This window comes from Crocodylus siamensis, chromosome 6, assembly GCF_052110815.1.
Source record: "Crocodylus siamensis isolate JL-2025a chromosome 6, ASM5211081v1, whole genome shotgun sequence".
Lineage (NCBI taxonomy): Eukaryota > Metazoa > Chordata > Crocodylia > Crocodylidae > Crocodylus > Crocodylus siamensis.
Window position 1 is genome coordinate 6,465,851 of NC_143400.1, and position 20,054 is coordinate 6,485,904.

The 20,054-nt window shown below is 64.6% G+C and overlaps 2 protein-coding genes across 3 annotated transcripts; both read right to left on the reverse strand.

The window, feature by feature from the left end:
* Positions 1-896: 896 nt before the first annotated feature.
* On the reverse strand, positions 897-13,218 carry MYO1A (myosin IA). 2 transcript variants are annotated; one of them, XM_090052808.1, is made up of 29 exons: positions 13,157-13,218; positions 11,482-11,621; positions 10,987-11,102; positions 10,759-10,853; positions 10,524-10,628; positions 10,369-10,415; positions 9,949-10,012; positions 9,570-9,668; positions 8,851-8,954; positions 8,619-8,766; positions 8,380-8,498; positions 8,095-8,181; positions 7,788-7,853; positions 7,356-7,460; positions 6,222-6,284; positions 5,807-6,007; positions 5,264-5,490; positions 4,585-4,785; positions 4,352-4,445; positions 4,089-4,238; positions 3,825-3,893; positions 3,346-3,432; positions 2,911-2,985; positions 2,544-2,678; positions 2,232-2,338; positions 2,003-2,135; positions 1,775-1,927; positions 1,280-1,407; positions 897-1,103 (listed from the first exon to the last, which is right to left on the reverse strand). In XM_090052808.1, exons 2-29 carry the CDS (start codon positions 11,602-11,604, stop codon positions 986-988), a joined length of 3,219 nt encoding a protein of 1,072 aa, XP_089908934.1. In that variant the 5' UTR covers positions 11,605-11,621; positions 13,157-13,218; the 3' UTR covers positions 897-985. The 2 variants fall into 2 exon arrangements, with proteins under 2 accessions (XP_089908934.1, XP_089908933.1); XM_090052807.1 differs by having other exon boundaries at positions 1,280-1,410.
* Positions 13,219-13,852: 634 nt separating this feature from the next.
* On the reverse strand, positions 13,853-19,894 carry NEMP1 (nuclear envelope integral membrane protein 1). The gene is made up of 9 exons (XM_090052819.1): positions 19,720-19,894; positions 18,617-18,741; positions 17,864-18,083; positions 17,075-17,147; positions 16,693-16,786; positions 16,471-16,585; positions 16,018-16,243; positions 15,472-15,645; positions 13,853-15,149 (listed from the first exon to the last, which is right to left on the reverse strand). The coding sequence occupies exons 1-9, from the start codon at positions 19,850-19,852 to the stop codon at positions 14,975-14,977; spliced, it is 1,335 nt and encodes a 444-aa protein (XP_089908945.1). The 5' UTR covers positions 19,853-19,894; the 3' UTR covers positions 13,853-14,974.
* Between the last annotated feature and the right edge of the window lie 160 nt (positions 19,895-20,054).

Genomic DNA, 20,054 nt, shown 5'->3' on the forward strand with positions numbered 1-20,054 from the left:
TTACATAAAGGCCTCTATGCTGCTCGGGTGTTTCTGGGGCACGTTAGCAGCTGCTCGTTAGGAGCTCCAGCCTCATTCATTGGAACAGGGTCGGCATGACCCCCCTCCCTGCATCCCCCCCACCAACTTGTTGACATTTCCCTGCACAAAGAACCACATGCCCCCCCGGGCCCCACCCCCGTAGGATGCGGTGAGGCCAATTAGCACCACTCTCGGCCTGCGCGGTGCCTGCTGGCGTGACCCACCCCCACGGCTCTCCAGCAGCCACGAGAAGGTGCCCAAAAGGCTTCTGGGTAATGCCAGCCATGGGGCCATGCTCCCAAAGGAGCCCTGCCCCCTGCCCCGCTACGCAGAGCAATGCCAGCTTCTGCACCCAGGGGAGGGAAAGGAGCTGCCCCCACACTCCCAGGCCCCGGCTGGCCTGGCCACAGCACCAGCTTCCCGTTGGCTGCCCATGGTGGGTGGGTGCATGCCAGGGCTCCAGCTGCAGGGCATTAATTGCCAAGGACAACGAGCCTGGCATTTGCACGGGCACGGGGCTTGGCCAGGTCCCAGCGCACGGGGGCACATGCCACTGTATGCATGTGCCAGGGTCTTGCCCCTCCAGATGTTTGCATGCCCCCTCCCGTTTGCCCCCGTCTGTGCCAGGCTCCCAAGAACCACACGGATCCAGCCACAAGGACGCCTGGGTCCCATCCACCCTGACCCCAGCTCTGTGACTCGGTTTACCTTCCCTCTCCTGCTTGCCTCTAGAGCCGAGCTCACAGGTGCCAGGGCTGTGATGGGCCTGGACAGGGTCGAGCTCCCACAGGGCCCGGTCTGGGCAGGTTGCAAGCTTCCCAGGACAGTGCCGCTGGCATGAACACAATGCACGGGCACAGCTGAGGCCTTTGGGGACTCTCCAGGCTTTAATATTAAATCGCCGCAATACTAGGGACCAGGCTCAAGTGATGGCCGGGTTCTTCATGCCCGTGGCCATGGCCCCTCAGCAGACCAGCACCTCCATCTTCTTGCCCTTCTTCTTGCAGACAGGCTCCAGGTGCCCCTTCGGCCCCTGCACCACCGTCACTGCAATGCTGCTCTTCTTGAACTGCGTGGAGAACCTGCAGGGATGGATGGTGGTGCTCAGGCCACTGTGCCCGTGACGCCGGGTGTAGTAGACTGTTATCCCCGCTCCCTGAACCAACCACTAGAGAGCGCTCTCCTGGAGTGTGAGCCAATCAGCATGCTCCCCTGGTGCCATGCCCACCCCACCGCCCAATCCCCGTCCCTGCCTTACTGGTCGGCAATCTGGAGGTTGAGCGCCTGCTGTGTGGTCTCCAGCAGGACCTGGTGCACACGGGTGACAACCTCGATGACGTGGTCGCTGACCAGCAGGACGTCGCCCTTGGCCCCCCCCGTGCCCGTCTGCTGGGGGAGAAGGCACCAGGTCCCATCAGCGTCCTGGGCAGGCACCGCCAGCACCCCAGGGAGCTCCGGGATGGGTGTATGGAGCCTGCATGGCCTCCAAGCACTCAGTGCTGGCACCCAGGTGGGAGGGTCACTGGCATGGCAGGGTGCAAGGGCACAAGGGGAGTTAGGTACCCGCTCCCCTGGGGCATGCAGGGGCATTGACATGGGAGGGAAACCCCCCAAGCCCTATGCTGGGAATGTCCCAGAGCCCAGGGCTACCCCAGGCTGGGGGTGGGGGGTGGGGGGCGGGGAAGCAGAAGCCTGCCCCATGGTCCCCATGTGCTGGGCTGGAAGGATGGAGCATCCCGCTGCCCCCCCGTACCTCCTTGAGGTGTAGCACGAGCAGCCCATCGGAGAAGCGGGTGACGGAGATGGCATGGATGTCGCTCAGGCTGATGACGACCTTGGGCTGGGCGGCCTTGGGGTCTGCGAGGATCACGTGCTCCTTGGTGAGCAGCAGGAGCCGGGGTGTCATCTGGGGGGGGGGGGGCAGAGAAGGTTGAGCCACCCCGCAGCCCCCCAGCCCTCACCCAGCTCCCCCACACCTCACCTTGCCGTTGGCCTGGTTCACCTTCCTCACGGTGTCAGCCAGCACCAGCTTGCCCCGGGCCGCGGCTTGCAGCTTCTGGTACTTGGGGTTCTTCTGCAGCCCCACGTAGTCACCCTGGAACGGCTCCGGGACGCTGAGCCGGAGCGGGGGAGAAGCCGTGAGCCGTCCAGCTGCTCTGTGTCACCCCCCCGTGGGAGCCTGACACCCGCAGCCCTGTGCCCGCACTCACCTGGGGCCATACCGCGTCTTCTTGCCCTTGAAGAGCTCGCTGGCACACAGCTTGGTCTGCATCGCGGACCGCTTCTCCAGGCTCAGCTGGTCCCGGTACTTCTTACACTGCCAGGGAGAGCGGGGTCAGTGCCAGGACAGGGTGGCGAGGGCAGCTGCTAATGCTTGGCTGCGGCCACCTCTGGGGAGGGATGGGACAGCTGGGGACCCCCCATAAACAGCCATGCTCTCCAGGGTTGCTCCACCCTGGGCTGAGATGCAGCCACCTCTAGGGTGGAGCAATACCGGGAAGCAGCATGCCGCCCCGCACTACCTTCCAGTGGTAGAAGATGGTCTTCAGCTCCTGATTGGCATTGGTCAGGAAGCGGTAGGGGGCTGGTGGCCAGCTCCGGTCGCTCACAGTCAGCGGGGGCAGGTTGTTCTTCAGCCCCAGGAAAAACTTTTGCAGCTTTGGGGAGAGGGAGAAAGGACTGTGCAGAACAGGGGGCAAGAGAGGCAGGGCCCCACCCCGCACCAAACTAGGCCTGACTGGGCCCGGTGTGGAAATGCCTCATGTTCCCGGCTCCATGCCACGTGCCAGCTGCAGACTGGATCTCCCCACCCGCCCCACGGGCCTCAGCCCCCTTCGAGCATCGCCAGCCCCCAGAACCGCTCCAGAAGCCAGGGAAGAAGGAGCTCACCAGTCGCCGGTAGATGAAGCACGCCAGACGGGCTGTGGCCCCGGAGCGGAAGTATTTCTTGTATTCCTTCCGCGTCTGTCAACGGAGATGCTGCGTGAGCCATGGGCCAGGGCCAGGGCTGCCCCTCTAGGGACAACGGAGGCTTCCCCCTCTCCCCAGCTGGATCCAAGTACTTTTCCCTGCTAAACAGCCCCTCCAGGAAAGTCAGGGCAGGGATCGTGGCCCCTTCCATGGGCATCTGCCTCGGCCCATGCAGGCACAGATCCCGCCATGGCCCCGCAAGCATCTCCCCGGCCCAGGCAGGCTGCAACGCAGGAGGGGGAGCAGACAGGCAGGGCAGGGCTGGGAGAGCAGAAGCAGGAGAATGCAGGACAGAGGCAGGCGTCGAAGGCCCAGGTGAAGCCACGGGGCAGCGAGGGGGGCCCAGCCGTGTACCTTGTACCCTTTCCAGTAAGCAGAAATGATGGCCGCGGCCTGGTGGCAACGGTCCTGGTGCTTCAGCTCCCGCAAGAGCCGGCGTGACTGCGGGGGGATGGGGAGAGGTGAGGTCCCGCAGAGCCCCGGGGAGCAGACACCAGCGCAGGGGGACAGTGAGAGCAACAGCCGGAGACGCCAGAGCCCAGCTCCCACCCCCTCCGTCTCCCCCAGCCCACGCATGTCCTCTGGGGAGGCTGAGAGCTGGAGGCACTCGGGGGGTTTAGGCACTTGCACCTGAGTCCAACTTGGGGACCAGCCTAGCCAGGTCTCTACCGCCAAGAGGCAGATGATGGGGCCCTAAGCTAGGCCTGCTTGGGTACTCGTGAGCATTCACAAGAGTCCCCTCTTGCACACGCATGTGCCACACTGGCCTGGGGCAGGGGACGGCTCTGCCCCAATGCTGGTGTGGGAACAGGCTGGCCCGGCGCCCTCCTTACCTTCCAGCCGCGGGCATAGGTCTGGATGAGCAGTGCCGCCCTCTTCATGTGCTGGTACCTCTTCTTTTGCTGCAGGGAGGAGCGTGGTGAGGGCAGGGAGACCCCCGGGAGGTTGGGGGGGACCCCCTGCGAACACTGCCAATGAGACCGGCATGGGGCAGATGCAGGGGCCCTGTGGCAAGGAGCACCTGAGCAGTGCTAGGAACCGCACCAGTCCCACCTGAACCAGCCACCAGCTCTAGGCACAGACGGGGGGGCACTTACCGCGTGGCCCCGGAACCAGGCCGAGATGAGGATCTGGCTCTTGCGCATGAGCTGGTACTGGGTACGGCACCGCCAGCCCCGGTAGGTCTTTTGAATCAGCGTGGCCAGCTCCTCCACCCGGCGCCGGCGCCGCTCCTCCAGGTTGAAGAGCTGGGGGGTGCAGAGGGGGGTCAGGACTCGGGGGGGGGGCACAGAGCCCCCCCTTTCTCAGTACCAGAGCCCACTGCTCCCCACTGCCCCCGGCCTGAGCCGCCAGGACTCACGGTCTGTGGCGTGCGGATGAAGACCTTGGTGTGCCCATAGGCCAGCTCCTCAGGAGGGATGTCCAGGTCGGAGAGCAATGCCTGGACCCCGTCCCTGCGGCCAGGCAGCGGGTTCAAGTCCTGCTCCCCACGGAGCTCTTCCAGGGACCCCAAGCCTGGAGGAGCCCAGTGGGGGCAGGGTGACCCCCTGAGAGCTCCAGGTCCCCGGTCCCCTGGCCCCCCATGCCCCATACCTGGCAGTGCCGGTCCAGCGGGGCCAGGTGTGGGTGCTGAGCAGCCGGTAGCGCTCCAGGCAGGGCTGGTAGGGCTGGCGGTAGGCGTAGCCGGCCCGCCGCACCCGCACGTTCTCCAGCAGCCCCAGGTACCGCACCTGGCTCCGCACCAGCTCATCCGTGAACTGCCCCGGCGCCTGGTTCTCATTGGGCTTGATGCACCTGGGAGGAGGAGCAGGGGTCAGAGTCTCCATACTGCTACAAGCCGGGGGAGTCTCTTATCATCCTAGTGTGTGCCAGAGTCCTCACGCTGCAAAGGGCCAAGGGGAGTCTCCTATATCTCCGCTGTGCCAGAACACCCATGCTGTGAACGACCAAGGAGTCTCCCTTCACTCCACTGTGTCAGAGCCCCTGTACTGCTAAAGGCTGGGGGGGTCCTCCCTGACTCCACCGTGTGTCTGAGCCCCCATACTGTTAAAAAACAAGGGAGAGTCTCTCCTCTCTCCACTGTATGTCTGAGCCCCCATACTGCTAAGGGCCAATGGAGTTTCCTCTCACTCCACTGTGTATCTGAGCCCCTGTACTGTGAAGGTCCAGGGGACAGTCGCCCCTCATTTCACTGTGTCTGAGGCCCCATACTGCGAAGGTCCAGGGGAGTTTCCTCCCAGGGAGCTACCAGGCCCCTGAGCCGGTGGACTACCTGATGTAGTTTGGGTTCTTGGAGTAGAGGTTCTTCATGAGGGTGTTGATGGAGGCCTTGAACTGGAAGCCGGCTGTGGGGGGCATCTTAAGCGATGCCTTCTTGGGGTCGCCGTCGGGGAAGAGGCTGCGCAGCAAAGTGTGCTTGGCCTGCCACATGGCCTGCGCCAGCCCCCGGTACAGCCGGTCCGTGTTCTTCTCAATGAAGCCCGTGGCATTGTATGTCACCTACCGGGAGCGGGCACCTTGCTGTCACGGCGCAGGGCAGGGCCCGCTCCCTGGGGCCGCTCTGGGCCCCTCCGGGAATCAAACCCACGAGTGCCAAGGCCAGGCACTGCTCAAACTGCCCCAGCTCCCCTCCCAGCAGGGGGGAAGGAACCCAGGAGCCCTGGCTCCCTGCAGGACCCAGCGGGAAGGGATGGGACGGGACAGGGGCGGGGTCCCTAGCCCTGGTAAGGGATGCAGGCTGGGTTCCTAGTACCCACACCCGGCTGCTCTGTTGCCTGGACCCCCGAGCTGCTCCCCGTCCCCAGCCCGGACGCACCTTGCCAGCGTAGTGGTGCACGCGGAAGCAGGTGCTGGGCAGGCTGGTGTCGGTGATGTGCCGGTCACTCTGGCTCTTCCGGCTCTCGTAGTGCTCGTGGCTGCCGAAGGCCTGGTCCAGCTTGGCCAGGAAGGTGGCAGCGCTCACGGTGCCAGGGCGCAGGCACTCTTCATCCAGCAGCGCCAGGATCCCCCCCTTGCCCTGTAGAGCCAGCACTGTTGCAGCCTGGGGAGACCCAGCCGGGGCACCCCCATGGCCCCTCACCCCCCACCAGCCAGCCCAGGGCTCCCATGTCAGCTCCCCAGACCTGCACCATGGCCCCCCGCAGCAGTCCAGCCTAGCCCAGAGCCGCCCCCACAGCCCCGCCAGGGCCCTGGGGTGGCCCCACGCCAGCACTGCCCGCGGAAGCACTCACACTCTCAATCAGGTCACAGATGATGCTGTTGTCGAAGAAGGTCACCGGGGTCCACTTGATGCCCTGGGGGGGATGGTGGCATCAGCCCAGCCCGGGACGGGGGCAGGGACAAGGAGTGAGTGTGCATGTGTGTGTCCTGGACACCTGGGTTCTGGGTGTGCATCCCAGACATTTGAAGGGGTGTGGGTATGCGACATGAACGGCTCATGCCCCCGGCAGCCGGCGTGGGGCACAGCTCCGCTGGCAGCAGCCATGAGTGGGGAGCTCCCACAGACACTGCCGGCACTGTCGGCGATGGGGGGGGTGTGCCAGGGCTTGGCGACCACCTGCAGATGCTGCCGGCAGCGTTCGCGCCGGCCAGGGAGAATCACGGACCACCCGCAGATGCTGCTGGGGTGGCAAGCGGCGATCGCTTGGAGATGCTGCCGGCAGTGTTGGCGGCTCCTTTCTGCAGGGGGTGCACATGCACCCCCTGTGCACCACCCCTAGTGTGCAACACCTGGGTTCTGTATCTATGTGTGTTCCAGACTCTGTGTGTGTGTGTATCTGTCTGTGTGTGCACACACGTGTGGGGGGTGGTAGTGTGTGGGGGGGGTCTACACTGGGTTCAGGGGCTGCAGTCAGGGGCTGGGATTCAGGCCCTCAAGAGTCCCCTGGCAGCTCCTGGGCTCAGGGGGGTGCAGGGTCTGCCCGGCTCCTCTCCCCACATGCCATGCGGCAGTGCAGCAGTGACCCCCACACCCTGCCGGGGGGCAACCCAGGGCACAGCAGAGACAACCATGCAGCCCCCTCCCTGGAAAACCAGCCGGAGCCAGAGGGCACGAGGCTGGGCCACGGCTTGCACTGTTGGGGGGGCTTCACTAGCAAAGGCAGCACTGATGGGGTCTGCAGCCCTCACAAAGCCCCCAGGTGCCTCTAGGCTGGCTACAGCCTCCGCCCCGTCTAGCTCTGGATCCCAGGAGCGGGATGTCTGGCCGGATCCTTCCCAGCTTCCTGTTGTTGCCCCAGGAACTGCCTGCTGGGAGGGAGGGAGGGAGGGAGGGGGCCGGGGCAGGCACCCCCCAGCCCAAGGGCACTAGAGCAAGCAGCAGGGCCTGGCAGAGCCCCCCGGCCAGGCTGGCGCGACAGGGTCACCTCCCGGAAGTATTCCTCCTGCTCCTCCTTCAGGGTCATGAGGATGAAGATCTGCTGCAGCTTCTCGTTGCAGTAATTGATGATGAACTGCTCAAAGCTGTTGTCCTGGGGGGGAGAGAGGGGACGCTGGGAAACCCAGGCAGCTGTACTGGTGCCCCTCACCCCTAACCTGCAGCCCTCTGTGCCCCCCAGCCTTGCCGGTGCCCCTCACTCCCACCCCGCAGCCCCCTGCCCACCCCGTCCTACCAGTGCCCCTCACTCCCACCCCGCAGCCCCATGCCCATCCAGCCCTTTCAATGCCCTCACTCCCGACCCACAGTCCCCAGCTGCCCCTGCCATCCCCAGCCTTAGGCTGACCCCCACCCCAATCTCCTCTTGCTCCCAGCAGCCCCTCCTGCCACGACCCCCAGCTGGAGGCACCCAGCCCTATACCTGGAAAATCTCGAAGCCATAAATATCCAGGACGCCCATCACCTTCCGCCGCTCGCCCGCAGTCACCTAGGAAGCAGACGGGGCATCGGGAACCATCGCTGGGACTCTGGGATCGGCTCAGGTGGGCGGTGGGGAGGGCATGGGTTCAGCCCAACACCAGCAAAACCCAGACGGGTCCTGCCTGGAGGGTGGGATCTGGGGGGTGGGATCTGTGGTGCTCAGATCCTCACAGCACTCAGCTTGGCTCTGCGGCCAGCGGGGCTGCAGCTGGGCCCCCACGGGGGGCTCGATCCCCGGCCGCCCTCACCTGGATGCTCTCGTTGATGCGGGTCACCAGCCAGTCGAAGAGGCGGCTGTAGATGTTCTTGGCCAGCGCATCCCGCCCGAAGTAGCCCTGGGAGCAGAGCCGGGAGTTACTCTATGGGCAGCCGGCCCAGGCCCGCACCCGGACGGGACTCAGCCATGCAGCCCCTCTGTTCTTCCCTTCCAGCACAGCCTGGCCTGGCCCTGGGGACCCCACGGGGGGCTCCCACAGCAGGGGACTGAGGCCAAGCCTTCAGCCTGAGGGGGCCTGGGGCAGGAAGGGGCTCACCTGGGCAACACTGAGGGCCGTCACCACCTTCTCCTGCTTGGCCTCCACGGTGCGGGAGCACAGAGCCTGCTCCAGGATACTCTCCTGGAGCCCGATGAGCTCGCAGATGTCCCGCAGCACTGCAGGGGACCAGTGTGGGGGTCAGGTAGGGGGGCATGAGCTCTTGGCTCCATATAGGGCTTCTCCTGGGTGTGGTATGCACACAGGGGCCCCGATCCTGGGGTGCCTTCCCATCCAACCTTGGATGTTCTGGATGCCACAGGCGTCCATGCCGCTGGCCTGGAACTGGCCGCTGAGCTGCAGGTCGCCCAGCTTGAGCACCACAGCCGTCACCTCCAGCAGCTGCATCACCTCCGCCTCTGAGAAGCCAATGATCCGCATGGCGTCCTGCATGGAGAGGAGGGGGCAGGGGTCAGGCAGGGGTGAGGGGAGCCCCCCCAGGATGCCCTGGCCCAGTGCCAGCAGCTGTACCTGCACGGCCTGGAAGTTGGTGGCATCGTCCATGCCCGGCAGGCGTGGGTTCTCGTCACCCAGGTAGCCATGGTGCCGGCAGTCGCGCTGCAGCTTCAGCCGCTCTGAGGGAGGGGAGGGGAGGGGAGGGGATGGGCCACGGTGGTGATGTGGACCCCCCAGATCCCAAGCCCCATCACAGCACCAATGGGGCCTACACCACCCAACCCCTCACCTTGCCAATGGAGCCTACACCACCCAACCTGTTGCCAGGCCAGTGGGGTTTACACTGCCCAACCCCAATCTGAGCTAATGGGATCTACACCACCCAACTCCTTGCCATGCCAACGGTGCCGAGACCACCCAACCCCTACCTGCGCCAATAGAGTCTACACCACCCAACCCATCAGCATGCCAACAGGTCCTACCCACAACCCCAACCCCAACCCCAACCCCACTCCAACCTGTGTTAACAGGGCCTACGTTGCCCAATCCATCACCATACCGATGTTGCCCAACCCCCATCGCCATGCCATTATACCACCTAGCCCCAACCTGCGCCAGCAGGGCCTATGGTGGCCATCCTCCATCACCCTGTCAGTGGGGCCTGTACTACCCGACCCCAACCTGTGCCAATGGAGCCTATGGTGTCCAACCCCACCCCAAGGCCTACAGGGCCCTGCCCAGCACCCATGAGCCCCGCCATGCCCGGGACCACAGGTGGTGTGGCGTGGCCATACTCAGCAGCGGATCAGACGCCCCGGCCAGGAGCTGGTAGAAGATGTGGAAGTTCCTCTCGTTCTTGACGTGCCACACGACGCGGGACTTCTCCAGAAGATCTGGGTTGGGCCAGGGAGACACAGATCAGTGGGACGGGGGCCAGCACCATCCGCCCATCATCTGCGCATGGGGCTGCACCTGCCCTGGGCCCAGCTGCGCCACCCCGAGCACCATGGGGAAGACCCAGTCTTGAACTCAGGCTCTGCTGCGGTCCCAGCACCCAGTTCAGTGCTCGGGGGAGCCGCCTGGACATCACCGGCTGGAGGGCAGCAAAGCCATGTGCAGCACATGTGCATCGTGCGTGCAACACGTGCAGGGAGGGGAGACTGTTGCACTCACAGTTGCTTATGAGGCCTCCCAGGGGCTCGCCCTTGAAGTCGAATTCCACGTCCATGTACTTGCCCTGGGAGAAAGGACTGGTCAAGGGCCTGGGGGGCGGGCAGGGGGTCCGCAGGGCTGGGCTGGGACATTGCCTGCCATTATCCTGCTTTGTTGCAGGCGTCTCTACGGCTTCCTGCCCCTGGCCCCCTCCAGGGCAGACCATGGGCAAGCCCTCACTCCCCCACCACCCTGTGCTACCTCTGCCTGCAGCCAAGAAAGCATTGGGGCTCCCCCCACCTTGGGCACTGCCCCCCAGGACAGCCCTAGGCACCCTAGTGCCACAGGGACCCCTCCCCACCCTGCGCCCTGATGACGGTCACTCTCGCTCCCTGTGGGGCTTTGCCCCCCTTGCCCCATGGAGCCTGTTCTTCGACTCACGAAGCGGGAGGAGTTGTTGTTCCGGATGGTCTTGGCATTCCCGAAAGCTGCGGAGAGAAGAGGGGAACACTGGGGGCATGGCTGACACCCCAGACCCCTCCAGGACCCTCCTCCGGGGCAGCTGGAGCCTCAGGGGCTGGATGGGGGGCACATACCCTCCAGCACAGGGTTGGACTGCAGCAGCTGCTCCTTCACCTTGGTCACATCGGCGCCTTTGCTGCACACGGCCGCCACGTAGGACATCACCAGCTTGCTGGCCTCTGGCGGAGACAGGGCAGAGCTGGGGGGGCAATACTACAGCCCCCCCACCCATCCTGTCTGGGACCCCCCTAGCAGCAAGGAGCCTCCAGGGGTAGCAGAGACATTTGCCCCCTGTACACCCCCCCTCACCAGTCTTGCCAGCACCGCTCTCGCCGGTGATGAGGATGCACTGGTCCCGGTTGCGGTCCCGGAGAGAGCTATAGGCATCTTCAGCGATGGCATAGCTGCGGGGGGCAGATGCATCAGCCCCAGGGGCCCAGAGACAGCCCCCACCCCCAAGCGGGGCACCTCAAGTCCCTCCCTGGCAGGGGTGGGGGCCTTGCTCATTGGTTCCCCCCACCAGCCCGGGGCACTCACATGTGTGGCTTCATGGCATAGAAGTTGCCATTGCAGTATTGCTCCACCATCTCTGCAGAGTAGATGGGCAGCTGGCGGTACGGGTTCACTGAGATCACCACATTGCCGATGTAGGTCTGGGTAGGCACAAGGGCTGTGAGTGTGTGAAGGGGCGCAGGCAAAGAGGAACAAGTGTGCAAAGGATGCAAAGCGTCCTTCCTTTGGCACAAGGGCCTGGAGGAAGGTGCAGGAGGGCATGAGTGAGCAGCATCTGGGGACATGCAAGGGCACAAGTGTGCGAGGGAGGCTGTGTGCAAGGGCAGCACTTGGGGGTGATCCAGGAAGAGGGCACAGAAGAGTGCAGGGGGCAGAGAGTGGGGGGCACGTGCGGGTGAGAAGGGCACAAGGGCCTGGGCACCAAGCAGCTGGGAGGGAGCAGCTGATCCCTTCTCCCCCCCCAAATTGGACACTCGCCCCGTGCCCCCCCAGCCCATGCTGCCCACCCCCCAGCCATACGTAGATCTCCTTGTGCAGGAAGCGCTCCCGGAGGTTGCTGAGCAGCGACTCCTCGCTCAGGGGGTCCAGCAGCACCAGGTCGCCCACCCCCACCGTGGCCAGCACCGCTGGGTTCGCCTCCATGGCCCCGGCCCTGGCCCCTGCACAGGTTGGAGGGGGGAGCATGAGTTGAGTGGGGGGGCAGCCAGGACACCTGGGTTCCCTCCCCGACTCTGGGAGGGCAGTGAAGTCCCCACCAGGCCGGACCAGGGCGCCTGGGGCCCGTTCCCATCAAGGGACCGAGTGAGGATGCCTGCGGTCTTCGGGGCTGGGGGCAGCTAATGGCAGCAGGGCTCAAGCTCCCTCCAGACACCTGGGCTCTTTCCCGGCCCCTGGCTTGGGGGAGGGCAGGGCTTGAACTCTGGGCACATCCCCTTGGGGTGCCCAGTCCAAGGGGGCACAGACGGGCTCGGGGGAAATCAGCCGGACAAGAGCCAGGAAACCCGTGTTGAGGGGCCTGAAGGGTTAACACACAGGAGGCCACGCGTGACTCAGCACAGGAAGCTGGGGAGCCGTGGCCCAGCTGGGCCGGCAGGACGTGGCGGGGGCCGGATCCCAGGAATCCGGCGCCTGGCTCCAAACCGGCTACCGGGCAGACAGGCCGAGGATGGGGCAAGTGTCTCCTATGCTCAGAGCCCAGCTCCGGGAGGGCCTGGATGCCTGGGTTCCCTGCCCCAACACCGGGCAGGGAGGGAGCACAGACATGTGCCGGGCCACCAAGCCTGGGAGCCCGGATGCCTGGGCTCTGTGCCCATGCCCCCATGGAGCTGGCACACCTGTTTGCCTTTCCAGTCTCTGCTCCCTGGCTGAGGTCATCCCCTTCCCCTCCCCCCCGCTCCCAGCTGGCAGGTGGGGGGCAAAGACGCATAAGAACCCCCCCGCCAGCCCCAAGCCTCCCGCCTGCCTGAACCAGGAAACGCTCTGGCTTTGCACCTGCTTACGCTTCCTGGAGCTGCTGGCTGCGAACACACCCAAATCCCAGCCCTCGGGCTTGGGAGGGGGGCTCATGAGGGCTCGGGGCTGGGTTTCCTGGGCCCCCATTGCTGCAGCCAGGGCTGCACTTGTCCTGATCCCCCAAAACAGGGGGGCAGCAGGGGCCTAGGTTGCACCCTTGATCCTGCAGGCCCCAGCACCCTTCACCTTTGGTTCACCAGCCCTATGCCCGGCTGTAAAACTTTTATCAGTTGGAAAAAGTTCAGCTGGGAGGCCTGACATACAGCCGGGGGACAGGAGCAGGGGCTGCGCCAGCATCTGGGGCCCGGCTCGTTACAAGCTGGTTCATTAGTGGCTCTGGGGCCACGAGTGATCCCCTGGCAGGGAATCCTGCCGTGAGGACGCCCCTGACTTCACCCACAGCTGTGATGGGGTCTGGGAAGAGCTGTTGAGGCTTGTTGGCATCTGGGGCTCTGCTCCCCCCTGCCCAGAGTGGGGGGCAAAGGGGCAGTGCCCCTGGCCCTCCCTGCAGCCTTGGGGCCCAGGCTGCCAGAGCCACCCCCATGGAAAACCAGCCCCTTTCCTCCCCCTGCAGTGTTGGGGCCAGGGCAGAGCCATGGGGCCCTTCCCCCAAGAAGCCAGGGGCCACTGGGACCCCGGGGCGGATGGTAGAGGGGGTTTACCCAGGGCTCCACACACTCACCTGCCCTGGGCGAGCAGATCGATGGCAGCAAGAGAGCGGCTCAGGGGAGGAAGGGACCTGGCTGGGATGGAGCTGTCCAAGGTTCGCTCAGCCTGGCGGGACCCGCCTACCAGCGCCACCCCCTCCTTCCTGCCCTGCTGAGGCAGCCCTGAGACTGCAAAGGAGAGAGGAGACTGGGCCTTGCCCTGCAGCTCAGGGACCTGGGGAGTGGGGGGGGAAATCCGCCCATTTTACAGACAGGAAAGCCGAGGCACGTGGAAGCTGTGCAACTTCCCTAGGCTGCCAGGGCAAGAGATGGTGGAGGCAGGACTGACTGGGTGCCTGCAGAGGGACGGCGGGCACATGAGTATAAGCAGTCCCAAGACCCCGGCCCCTGCTGCAGCCCCCAGCTGTGGTTTAAGGACCCCGTGGGCCGCAAGCTCCTCTCCCTCAGCTGCCTGGCAGCTAGAGCGAGTCCAACCCCCAGGGCCCATAAAACCCAGGGTGCAGTTGAGCAAGAAGCAGAGAAGCCGGGGTCCAAAGGGCACTAGCAGGTGCAGGCCGGGGCGGGGTGGGAGCCACTTACCTGGGTTCTGGGATATAGGCCCCAGCCCCGTGCTCCCATCCAGAGGGCTTTGGGTTGGCACAACCTCCCCACCATGCCCTGGGAACAGCATTAACCCGGGGAGGGGGCACACACCACACAGACTCAGTGCCTACAAACCATCCCTTTATTAAAAAAAATGAACTGAAACAAGAAACAAAAAGCTTTGCCGACCACAGGGAAAGGAAAAAAAAAACAAAAACACTTAAGACATAGCCAGAAGGGGCTGGGGGAGTGCAGGCAGCTGGGAACGGCCCAGCCCAGCCCCCTGGCCAGACATTCAGCTTCTCACTGCAGCAAGTAACAGAGCAGTTGCATAGGTTGCCGGCTCGTGACCCCAGGGCAGGTGCCCGGGCAAGGTGGGAGGGAAGGGGCTATGGCCGAGTTTATTGCTTACACAGTTGCATTAGCATTGTGTTTGTCAAAGGGAAGGTCCCGGCAGCTGGGACCAGGAGGACAAAGCCTTCTGGGGAGGGAACTCACATGGCAGGCAGAACCCGGAGCCAGCTTTGGTGCATGGACGATGCTCTAGGCTAGTCTGCGAGGGGGTAATGCCCTCTGGTCCCAATCACGAAACCCCGGCAGGCCAGGACTAGGGGCCCAAACGGTTTAGGCTCCTGCCCTGATAAGGATGGAGGCAGCATGAATGGCTGGGGCCCCCTGGAAGATTTGTGTCCCAGGACAGGCTGGACACGGTTGTCACACACAATCGCAGGCTTTTCAGGCCTGCCCTGGGTGAGCCCATGAGTCTTTGGTAAGTGTTAGCATGAGCAGGAGCTGCTCACACCCATCCCATGCGCGCGCACGCGCATGCACACACACACACACACACGGCTTCTCAGAAGTTGCCTGCCGATCATGCCAGCGTTGGGTGCACAGGGCCTGAGTTCTGCTCCTGGAAATGGATGTCCGTCTCCCTGGAGACAGGGCCCTGCATTCCCCTCCTCTCTGGGGTCCTGGTGCAGAGCCCCTGCCCTTCCCAGAGTGAGGGCTAGCCCCCACCCACAAGCCTCAGCCCCAGCAGCCAGGCTGGGGGGGACAGGGCCCGAGGCTCATCAGATTGTCTCAGCTTCTCCGCTAAGGCCACTAGCTGGGGGCACGGGGCCACAGGGGACATCAAGACTGAACACATGCCCCAAAAGCCCCCGCAGACCTGCCCTCTTCCCAGCCCCACACAGTCCAGCCTCAAGGCCTGCAGGGATTAGAGCCAGAGGGGCCATGGCTGGTGCCCCCCCTCACTCGAGGAACAGATAGGCACGGGGGGAGGGGGGCACTGGGGTGTCCTCAGCCTCATCATCGTCCTCGAAGAGCTGTCCCTCTAGGTAGGAGCCGCCCAGGCCGTACTCCTGCTCGTGCACCGACACCTCGTTGGGGGTTAGGTGGGAGGCGCCGCCCACAAAGTCCGCAAACCTGGAGCCGGTGGGGAGGCGCCATGAGCACAACCCCATTTTACAGATGGGGAAAACAGAGGCACGGAGGAGCTTTGCAGACATAGAGGGAAGTAGTGTGGCCTAGTGGGCACAGCCGCAGCTAGGACCCCCTTCTCATCTGGGCCAGAGGTACCTCGGACATCCTAGCCCCTCCCACACCTGTTTCCCCAGCTGGGAAATGGGGCTAATGCAGCCCTTGCTCCCAAAAAGTGCTGGGAGATCAAGCAGCCCAAACACTCACCAGGAGCTGGGGGGCACCTACATGGAAGGGAAGGGGGTACAACTGGCATGTGGGGGGGTACCTCTTTGGGGACTGGATGCGGGAGACAACAGTCCATGCAGAGAAGTCAGGGCTGTTGCAGTAGCTGCGCAGCTCCTCCAGGGCCCGGCGCGTCTCGGCTTCGCCCTGAGCCCGGTACTCCTCCTCTGTCAGCAGGCGCGGTGGGCTGGGCTTGGTCGTGGCCCTCCATGCCATCCTGCCAGCACACGCCACACTCAGCCCCTGGCCGGGATGATCTGCGGGAGGGGGAGGGTCCTCCCAGCCCTGCATCCCCCCTTCGTGCCCCTCTCTGGCTTTGCTCTGCACGGTATGTGGTTGCCAGCTCCAGGACCCCCTCCCCAGTTGGGACCAGCCACGAGGTGGGGAAAGGCAGTGACTGGCTCCACCTAGCGGCCTGCCCCAGATCACCTAAGCATGTGGAGAAGCTCAGAGCTCATGCTCAGGTCTCACGGGCACCTGCCTCTCCGTTGACTGGAAGCCAGGGGTCTCAGACACATGCCAGGGCCCAGGCATGGCACAGGGGTTGCAATTTGCGCAGCATGACCCTTCGCCCCGTGCTCCACCTTACCGGTAGGCGGCATAGCCCCACTGCAGCGGGTACTCCAGGTACTTGGTGCCCACAGCGGTGGCTACAAAGACCAGGGCCATGGGGCGGATCTGGATGCCTGCGTACATGAGCAGCAGCCCCAGGAGCTGCAGGGCCCAGGCCAGGAGGCGGATGCTGCGCTCGTCCTCCAGCGGCCCACAGCGGTAGCACACAGCAAAGCTGCCCAAGCCCACCAGCAGCAGGTAGCCTGTGGGCATGAGGTGTGTGAGTGTCAGCGGGGGCTATACTGTGGGCCACGGAGTGGCGCACACACCCCCAGCCCCTGTCAGGCAGGGAACACACCGCTCCTCAGGCTCTGACCGCATGTGACCACATGCAAGATAGGGCTTGGAGACCCTTGCATGCCCCAGCCCCCAACAGCACAGGCCTGTCCACCTGACCCCTCCCTTTGCCCCTGCCCCTGGGGGCACTCACCCAGGAGGTACTGCCAGTAGCCCCTGCCGATCTCCTGCAGATTCTTGAAGACCAGCTGGATGAGGTAGAGCGAGAAGGACCAGCCGCCCACGAGCAGGAGATAAATGGGGCTTTTCTAGGGCACAGCAGACAGGAGGATGAGATGTATGGGGAGCTCTAATGCCCGCCACCCCAAGCTGGGCACCTGTGACGGCAGCCCTGGCCCCTGCATCATGCTCTCACCTTTGGCATCACCCGTGACACCACATAGATGACAATGAGGAGGGAGGCCAGCAGGCCCACGCTAATCCCGGCTGAGTAGTAGAAGAGCTGGCTCCTGCCAAGATCACACACACAAGGCAGTTATCAGGCAGGACAGCGGCCTCATGCCTGCAAAGGAGCCCCGTGAGGGGGAAAGTGCTGGGGAGATGCCCTGGGGTATGTACCATGGAGTTTGGGACTGGGCCAGCGCACGAGCCTTGGATCCCCAAGGACTCTGGTCTTAGCCAGCTGTTTTGAGACTAGCCCGGTCTGGGTGCAGCTGTGGGGCACATGGGGCATTTGTAGGGCAACGCTCTCCAACCACCCCCAACTTGACCATGTGGGAGGAGGAAAACAGACCCACCTGCTCAGCACATCCCCGGAGAAGAACAACAGCAGCCCCAGGAAGAAAACTAGAAAAAGCTTGGGGTCGAACCCTGGAGGAGACAAGTGCCCCCACCCCCAGTCAGGGCACTGACAGGGCATCACCCTGGTCCCCCCCCCTCGTGTCCACTGCAGAGACCCAGGGAGGCTAGACCCTGAATGGAGGGGGTGTGCAAGGCCCTGCTAGATGCACACCCCTAGAGGGCACCTTGCCCACCACAGCCTCTTCCCCAGCAGGCTGGACACTGCAGGCTTCAGGCCCACTTCTGCCCCCTGCAACCACCCCCCTGCCAGCCAGAGACCATGGGGCAGCTTCAGCTTTTGGGCAAACTGCCTTCCACACAGGGGCTGTGCCCTGCTACAGAGGAAGGCAAACAAACCTGCACCTCCAGCCTGTACCAGTCTGACCAGAGGGGAAATCCCTTCCTGCCCCAGTGTAGCATCAGGCTGAGCCAGAGCACAGGGGCAAGACCCTCCAGCCAGGACCCTGTGGGGTTGGTGCCAGCAGGAGCATTGGCACAGCCCAGCCCCCAGCCCCAGCCTGGGCTGCAGCAGCACCCAGTGCTTCTGGGGGAGGCTTAGAAACCCTGACATGTAACAGAAAGAAGAGGGGGCAAGCAGCAAGCCACCTGACTGGTCACTCCCATTCCCCACCGGGGCTGTGGGGAGCTGCTTCTAACCTCTCCCCCTCACCCCGTGGCTGAGTCAGGGTTGGGGGCCTGGAGGTGATGGGGCCGCAGAGGTTGCGGCTGTGCCTGGGGGCACATACAGCGCAGCACGATGACACTGTAGGTGGTGTCTGGCTCAGGCAGCTCCACACGCAGGCAGGTCTGAGGGCTGTAGAGGTCCAGGCCAATGTAGGTGTCATTTATCTTCTCCTTGAGGAGGGAGGAGAGCAGGTTCCAGATGCTGAATTGCTCCAGCTCCCGCAGGTCTGCCTCGCTGTCTGCCTGGGTCACCCGCAGTGTCCTGGTGCTGTTGACACGGATCTGGGGGGGGAAGAAATCAGTCAGCAGAGTGGGGGGACATCAGGGTGTCCCTGCGCAACCATGTGCTGGGGCCTGGGGCACTGTAGGCTGTTCTGCCGAGGCTCTGAACACAGCCCATGGCAGTGAGCTGGGGCCACAGGGTCAGGGCTTTGCCCCAGTGACCCTCTTTGCCCTGATCCTGGGGCACCATCCAAGCCTAGAACAGAGACCTGAGATGAGCCTCGGGGGAAAAATTCACTGACTCGAAGTTGCCCAAGTTGGGTCTGGCAGCTCCAAGACTTCAGCGCAGACGGGGCGCAAGTCCAAGCAGCACCCGGGGCAGAAACCCCCGGAGAAGAGAACACAGGCGTCCGGGCTTGCTGCCTGCGGCTCTAGGGTGCATGGAGTCCCCCTCACTACTGCTAGCAATGGAGCCAGAGGAGGCAAAATGGCAATCGATGAAGGGCTCAAGGGTTCCAAGCCAGCTACTGAGGCCTCACTGTGGCACCAGCTGCAAGGCAGGGAGAAGCCAGGCCGCAGCCCCCAGGCAGTACCTGCATGCGGGTCCAGATGTCGCGCCAGGTGGGGGGCAGCACATTGTTGAAGCAGAACTGGCGGGAGACGTTGTTGTGGTGGGGGCGGCCTTCCTGCAGCGGGATCACGGCCCCTGGAGCGACTGCTGCCGTAGGGAGAGGGAGGTTAGCAGGGACAGCAGAACCACAGGCCCCTGTGGGGCACTGGGCAGGCCCAGGTTCGCACTGAATCCCAGTAGCTTTTCCTCTCCTCCCCTGACTGCAGCTCCAAGTACCCCCTGCGCAAGGGGAGCCCCCCCCCCATTGTCCCTGCTCAGGTCTGGACCCAGACCCCAGCTAATCACCCTGCTGTGGGGAGCTGCAGAGGAGCAGGGAGCGCTAATCACCCAGGGCCACTAATGAGGGAGCCTCACACTGCAGCAGCCTCATCCCTCGTTAGCCCTCTACCCCTCATCAGGCAGCATGACACCCCCCTCCCTGGGTGGGGAGAAGCACAGCTCTGCAGGGACCCCTGCAGTGCTGGAGCCACGGTGCGTGGGTGTCTGAGCAGCGCTGCGTGACCGTCGCCACAGCTCCCCGCTGTGGGGGGCCAGGGACTGGGGAGCGAGCCCCCTGCAAGGAGGAAAACAACTCCGGGGGGCTGTGGCGGCAAGAGGGCTCCGTGCTGTGGGCGCCGGTGCACATGGAGGCTTGTCCCCAGCAGGGTCTCCGCTGCTTTGGGGATGTGGGCAGACGGAGAGCAGGCAGGCTGGAGGTCGGGATGCCAGGGAGAGCCCCCAGCCCGGACAGGTGGGGGGCCGGAGGGGATCCTTCCGGAGAGTCCTCCCCCCACGCAGCCTCACCCCTGGGCCCTGTCCTGCCCTGTGGGGGCGCTGGAGAGCTCACAGGGGTCACAGGGCAGGCTGGGCGCAGTGCTGGGGCTCCCAGACCACCCGGAAGCTGCCCCCCAATGTCCCCTGCACCCCCGCCCCCGCTTTGCTCCGACCCCCCCCTTACGTCCTCCACGTGCAACACCCGATGGCCCCCGGTCTCCATGGCAACCCAGCGCCCCCCTCCCCGTGCAACACTCCGGTCTCCCGGGCAACACCGGTTTCCATAGCAATCCCCCCTCGGTTGCCACGTACCATGCCCCCTGGTGTCTATAGCAACGGCGGTGTCCATGGCAACCCCGGTACTTGCGCGGCCCAGCAGCGGCGGTAGCAGCAGCATTGCCACCAGGAGGCGCCGCGCGGAGGCCGCGTTCATCCCTCCCGCCATGGCGGCGCCGCGCGCCTTCCCCCACCGTCCCTGGCAACCGGGCAGCCCCACCCGCCGCTCCGCCAATAGCCGCGGAGGGCGGCGCTAACGTAAAGGAACTCGGAAGAGGCCGCGCTGACTGACAGCACTCTCAGCCAATCAGAGTGCAGCGGAGATCGACGGGGGAGGAGGCAGGGTAACAGCCCTTCCCGCCGGCCGTTCG

Coding starts and splice junctions, on each gene's coding strand:
- MYO1A (XM_090052807.1), bottom strand. CDS start 11,604: ATGGAGGCGAACCCAGCGGTGCTGGCCACGGTGGGGGTGGGCGACCTG. Junction 8,955..9,569: donor GGCGTCTGATCCGCTGCTGA/GTATGGCCACGC, acceptor CCCCTCCCTCAG/AGCGGCTGAAGCTGCAGCGC. Junction 6,008..6,221: donor TCTGTGACCTGATTGAGAGT/GTGAGTGCTTCC, acceptor CTGGCTCTACAG/GGCAAGGGGGGGATCCTGGC.
- NEMP1 (XM_090052819.1), bottom strand. CDS start 19,852: ATGGCGGGAGGGATGAACGCGGCCTCCGCGCGGCGCCTCCTGGTGGCA. Junction 18,742..19,719: donor TATAGACACCAGGGGGCATG/GTACGTGGCAAC, acceptor TCCCTACGGCAG/CAGTCGCTCCAGGGGCCGTG. Junction 16,586..16,692: donor TGTCACGGGTGATGCCAAAG/GTGAGAGCATGA, acceptor GCTGTGCCCTAG/AAAAGCCCCATTTATCTCCT.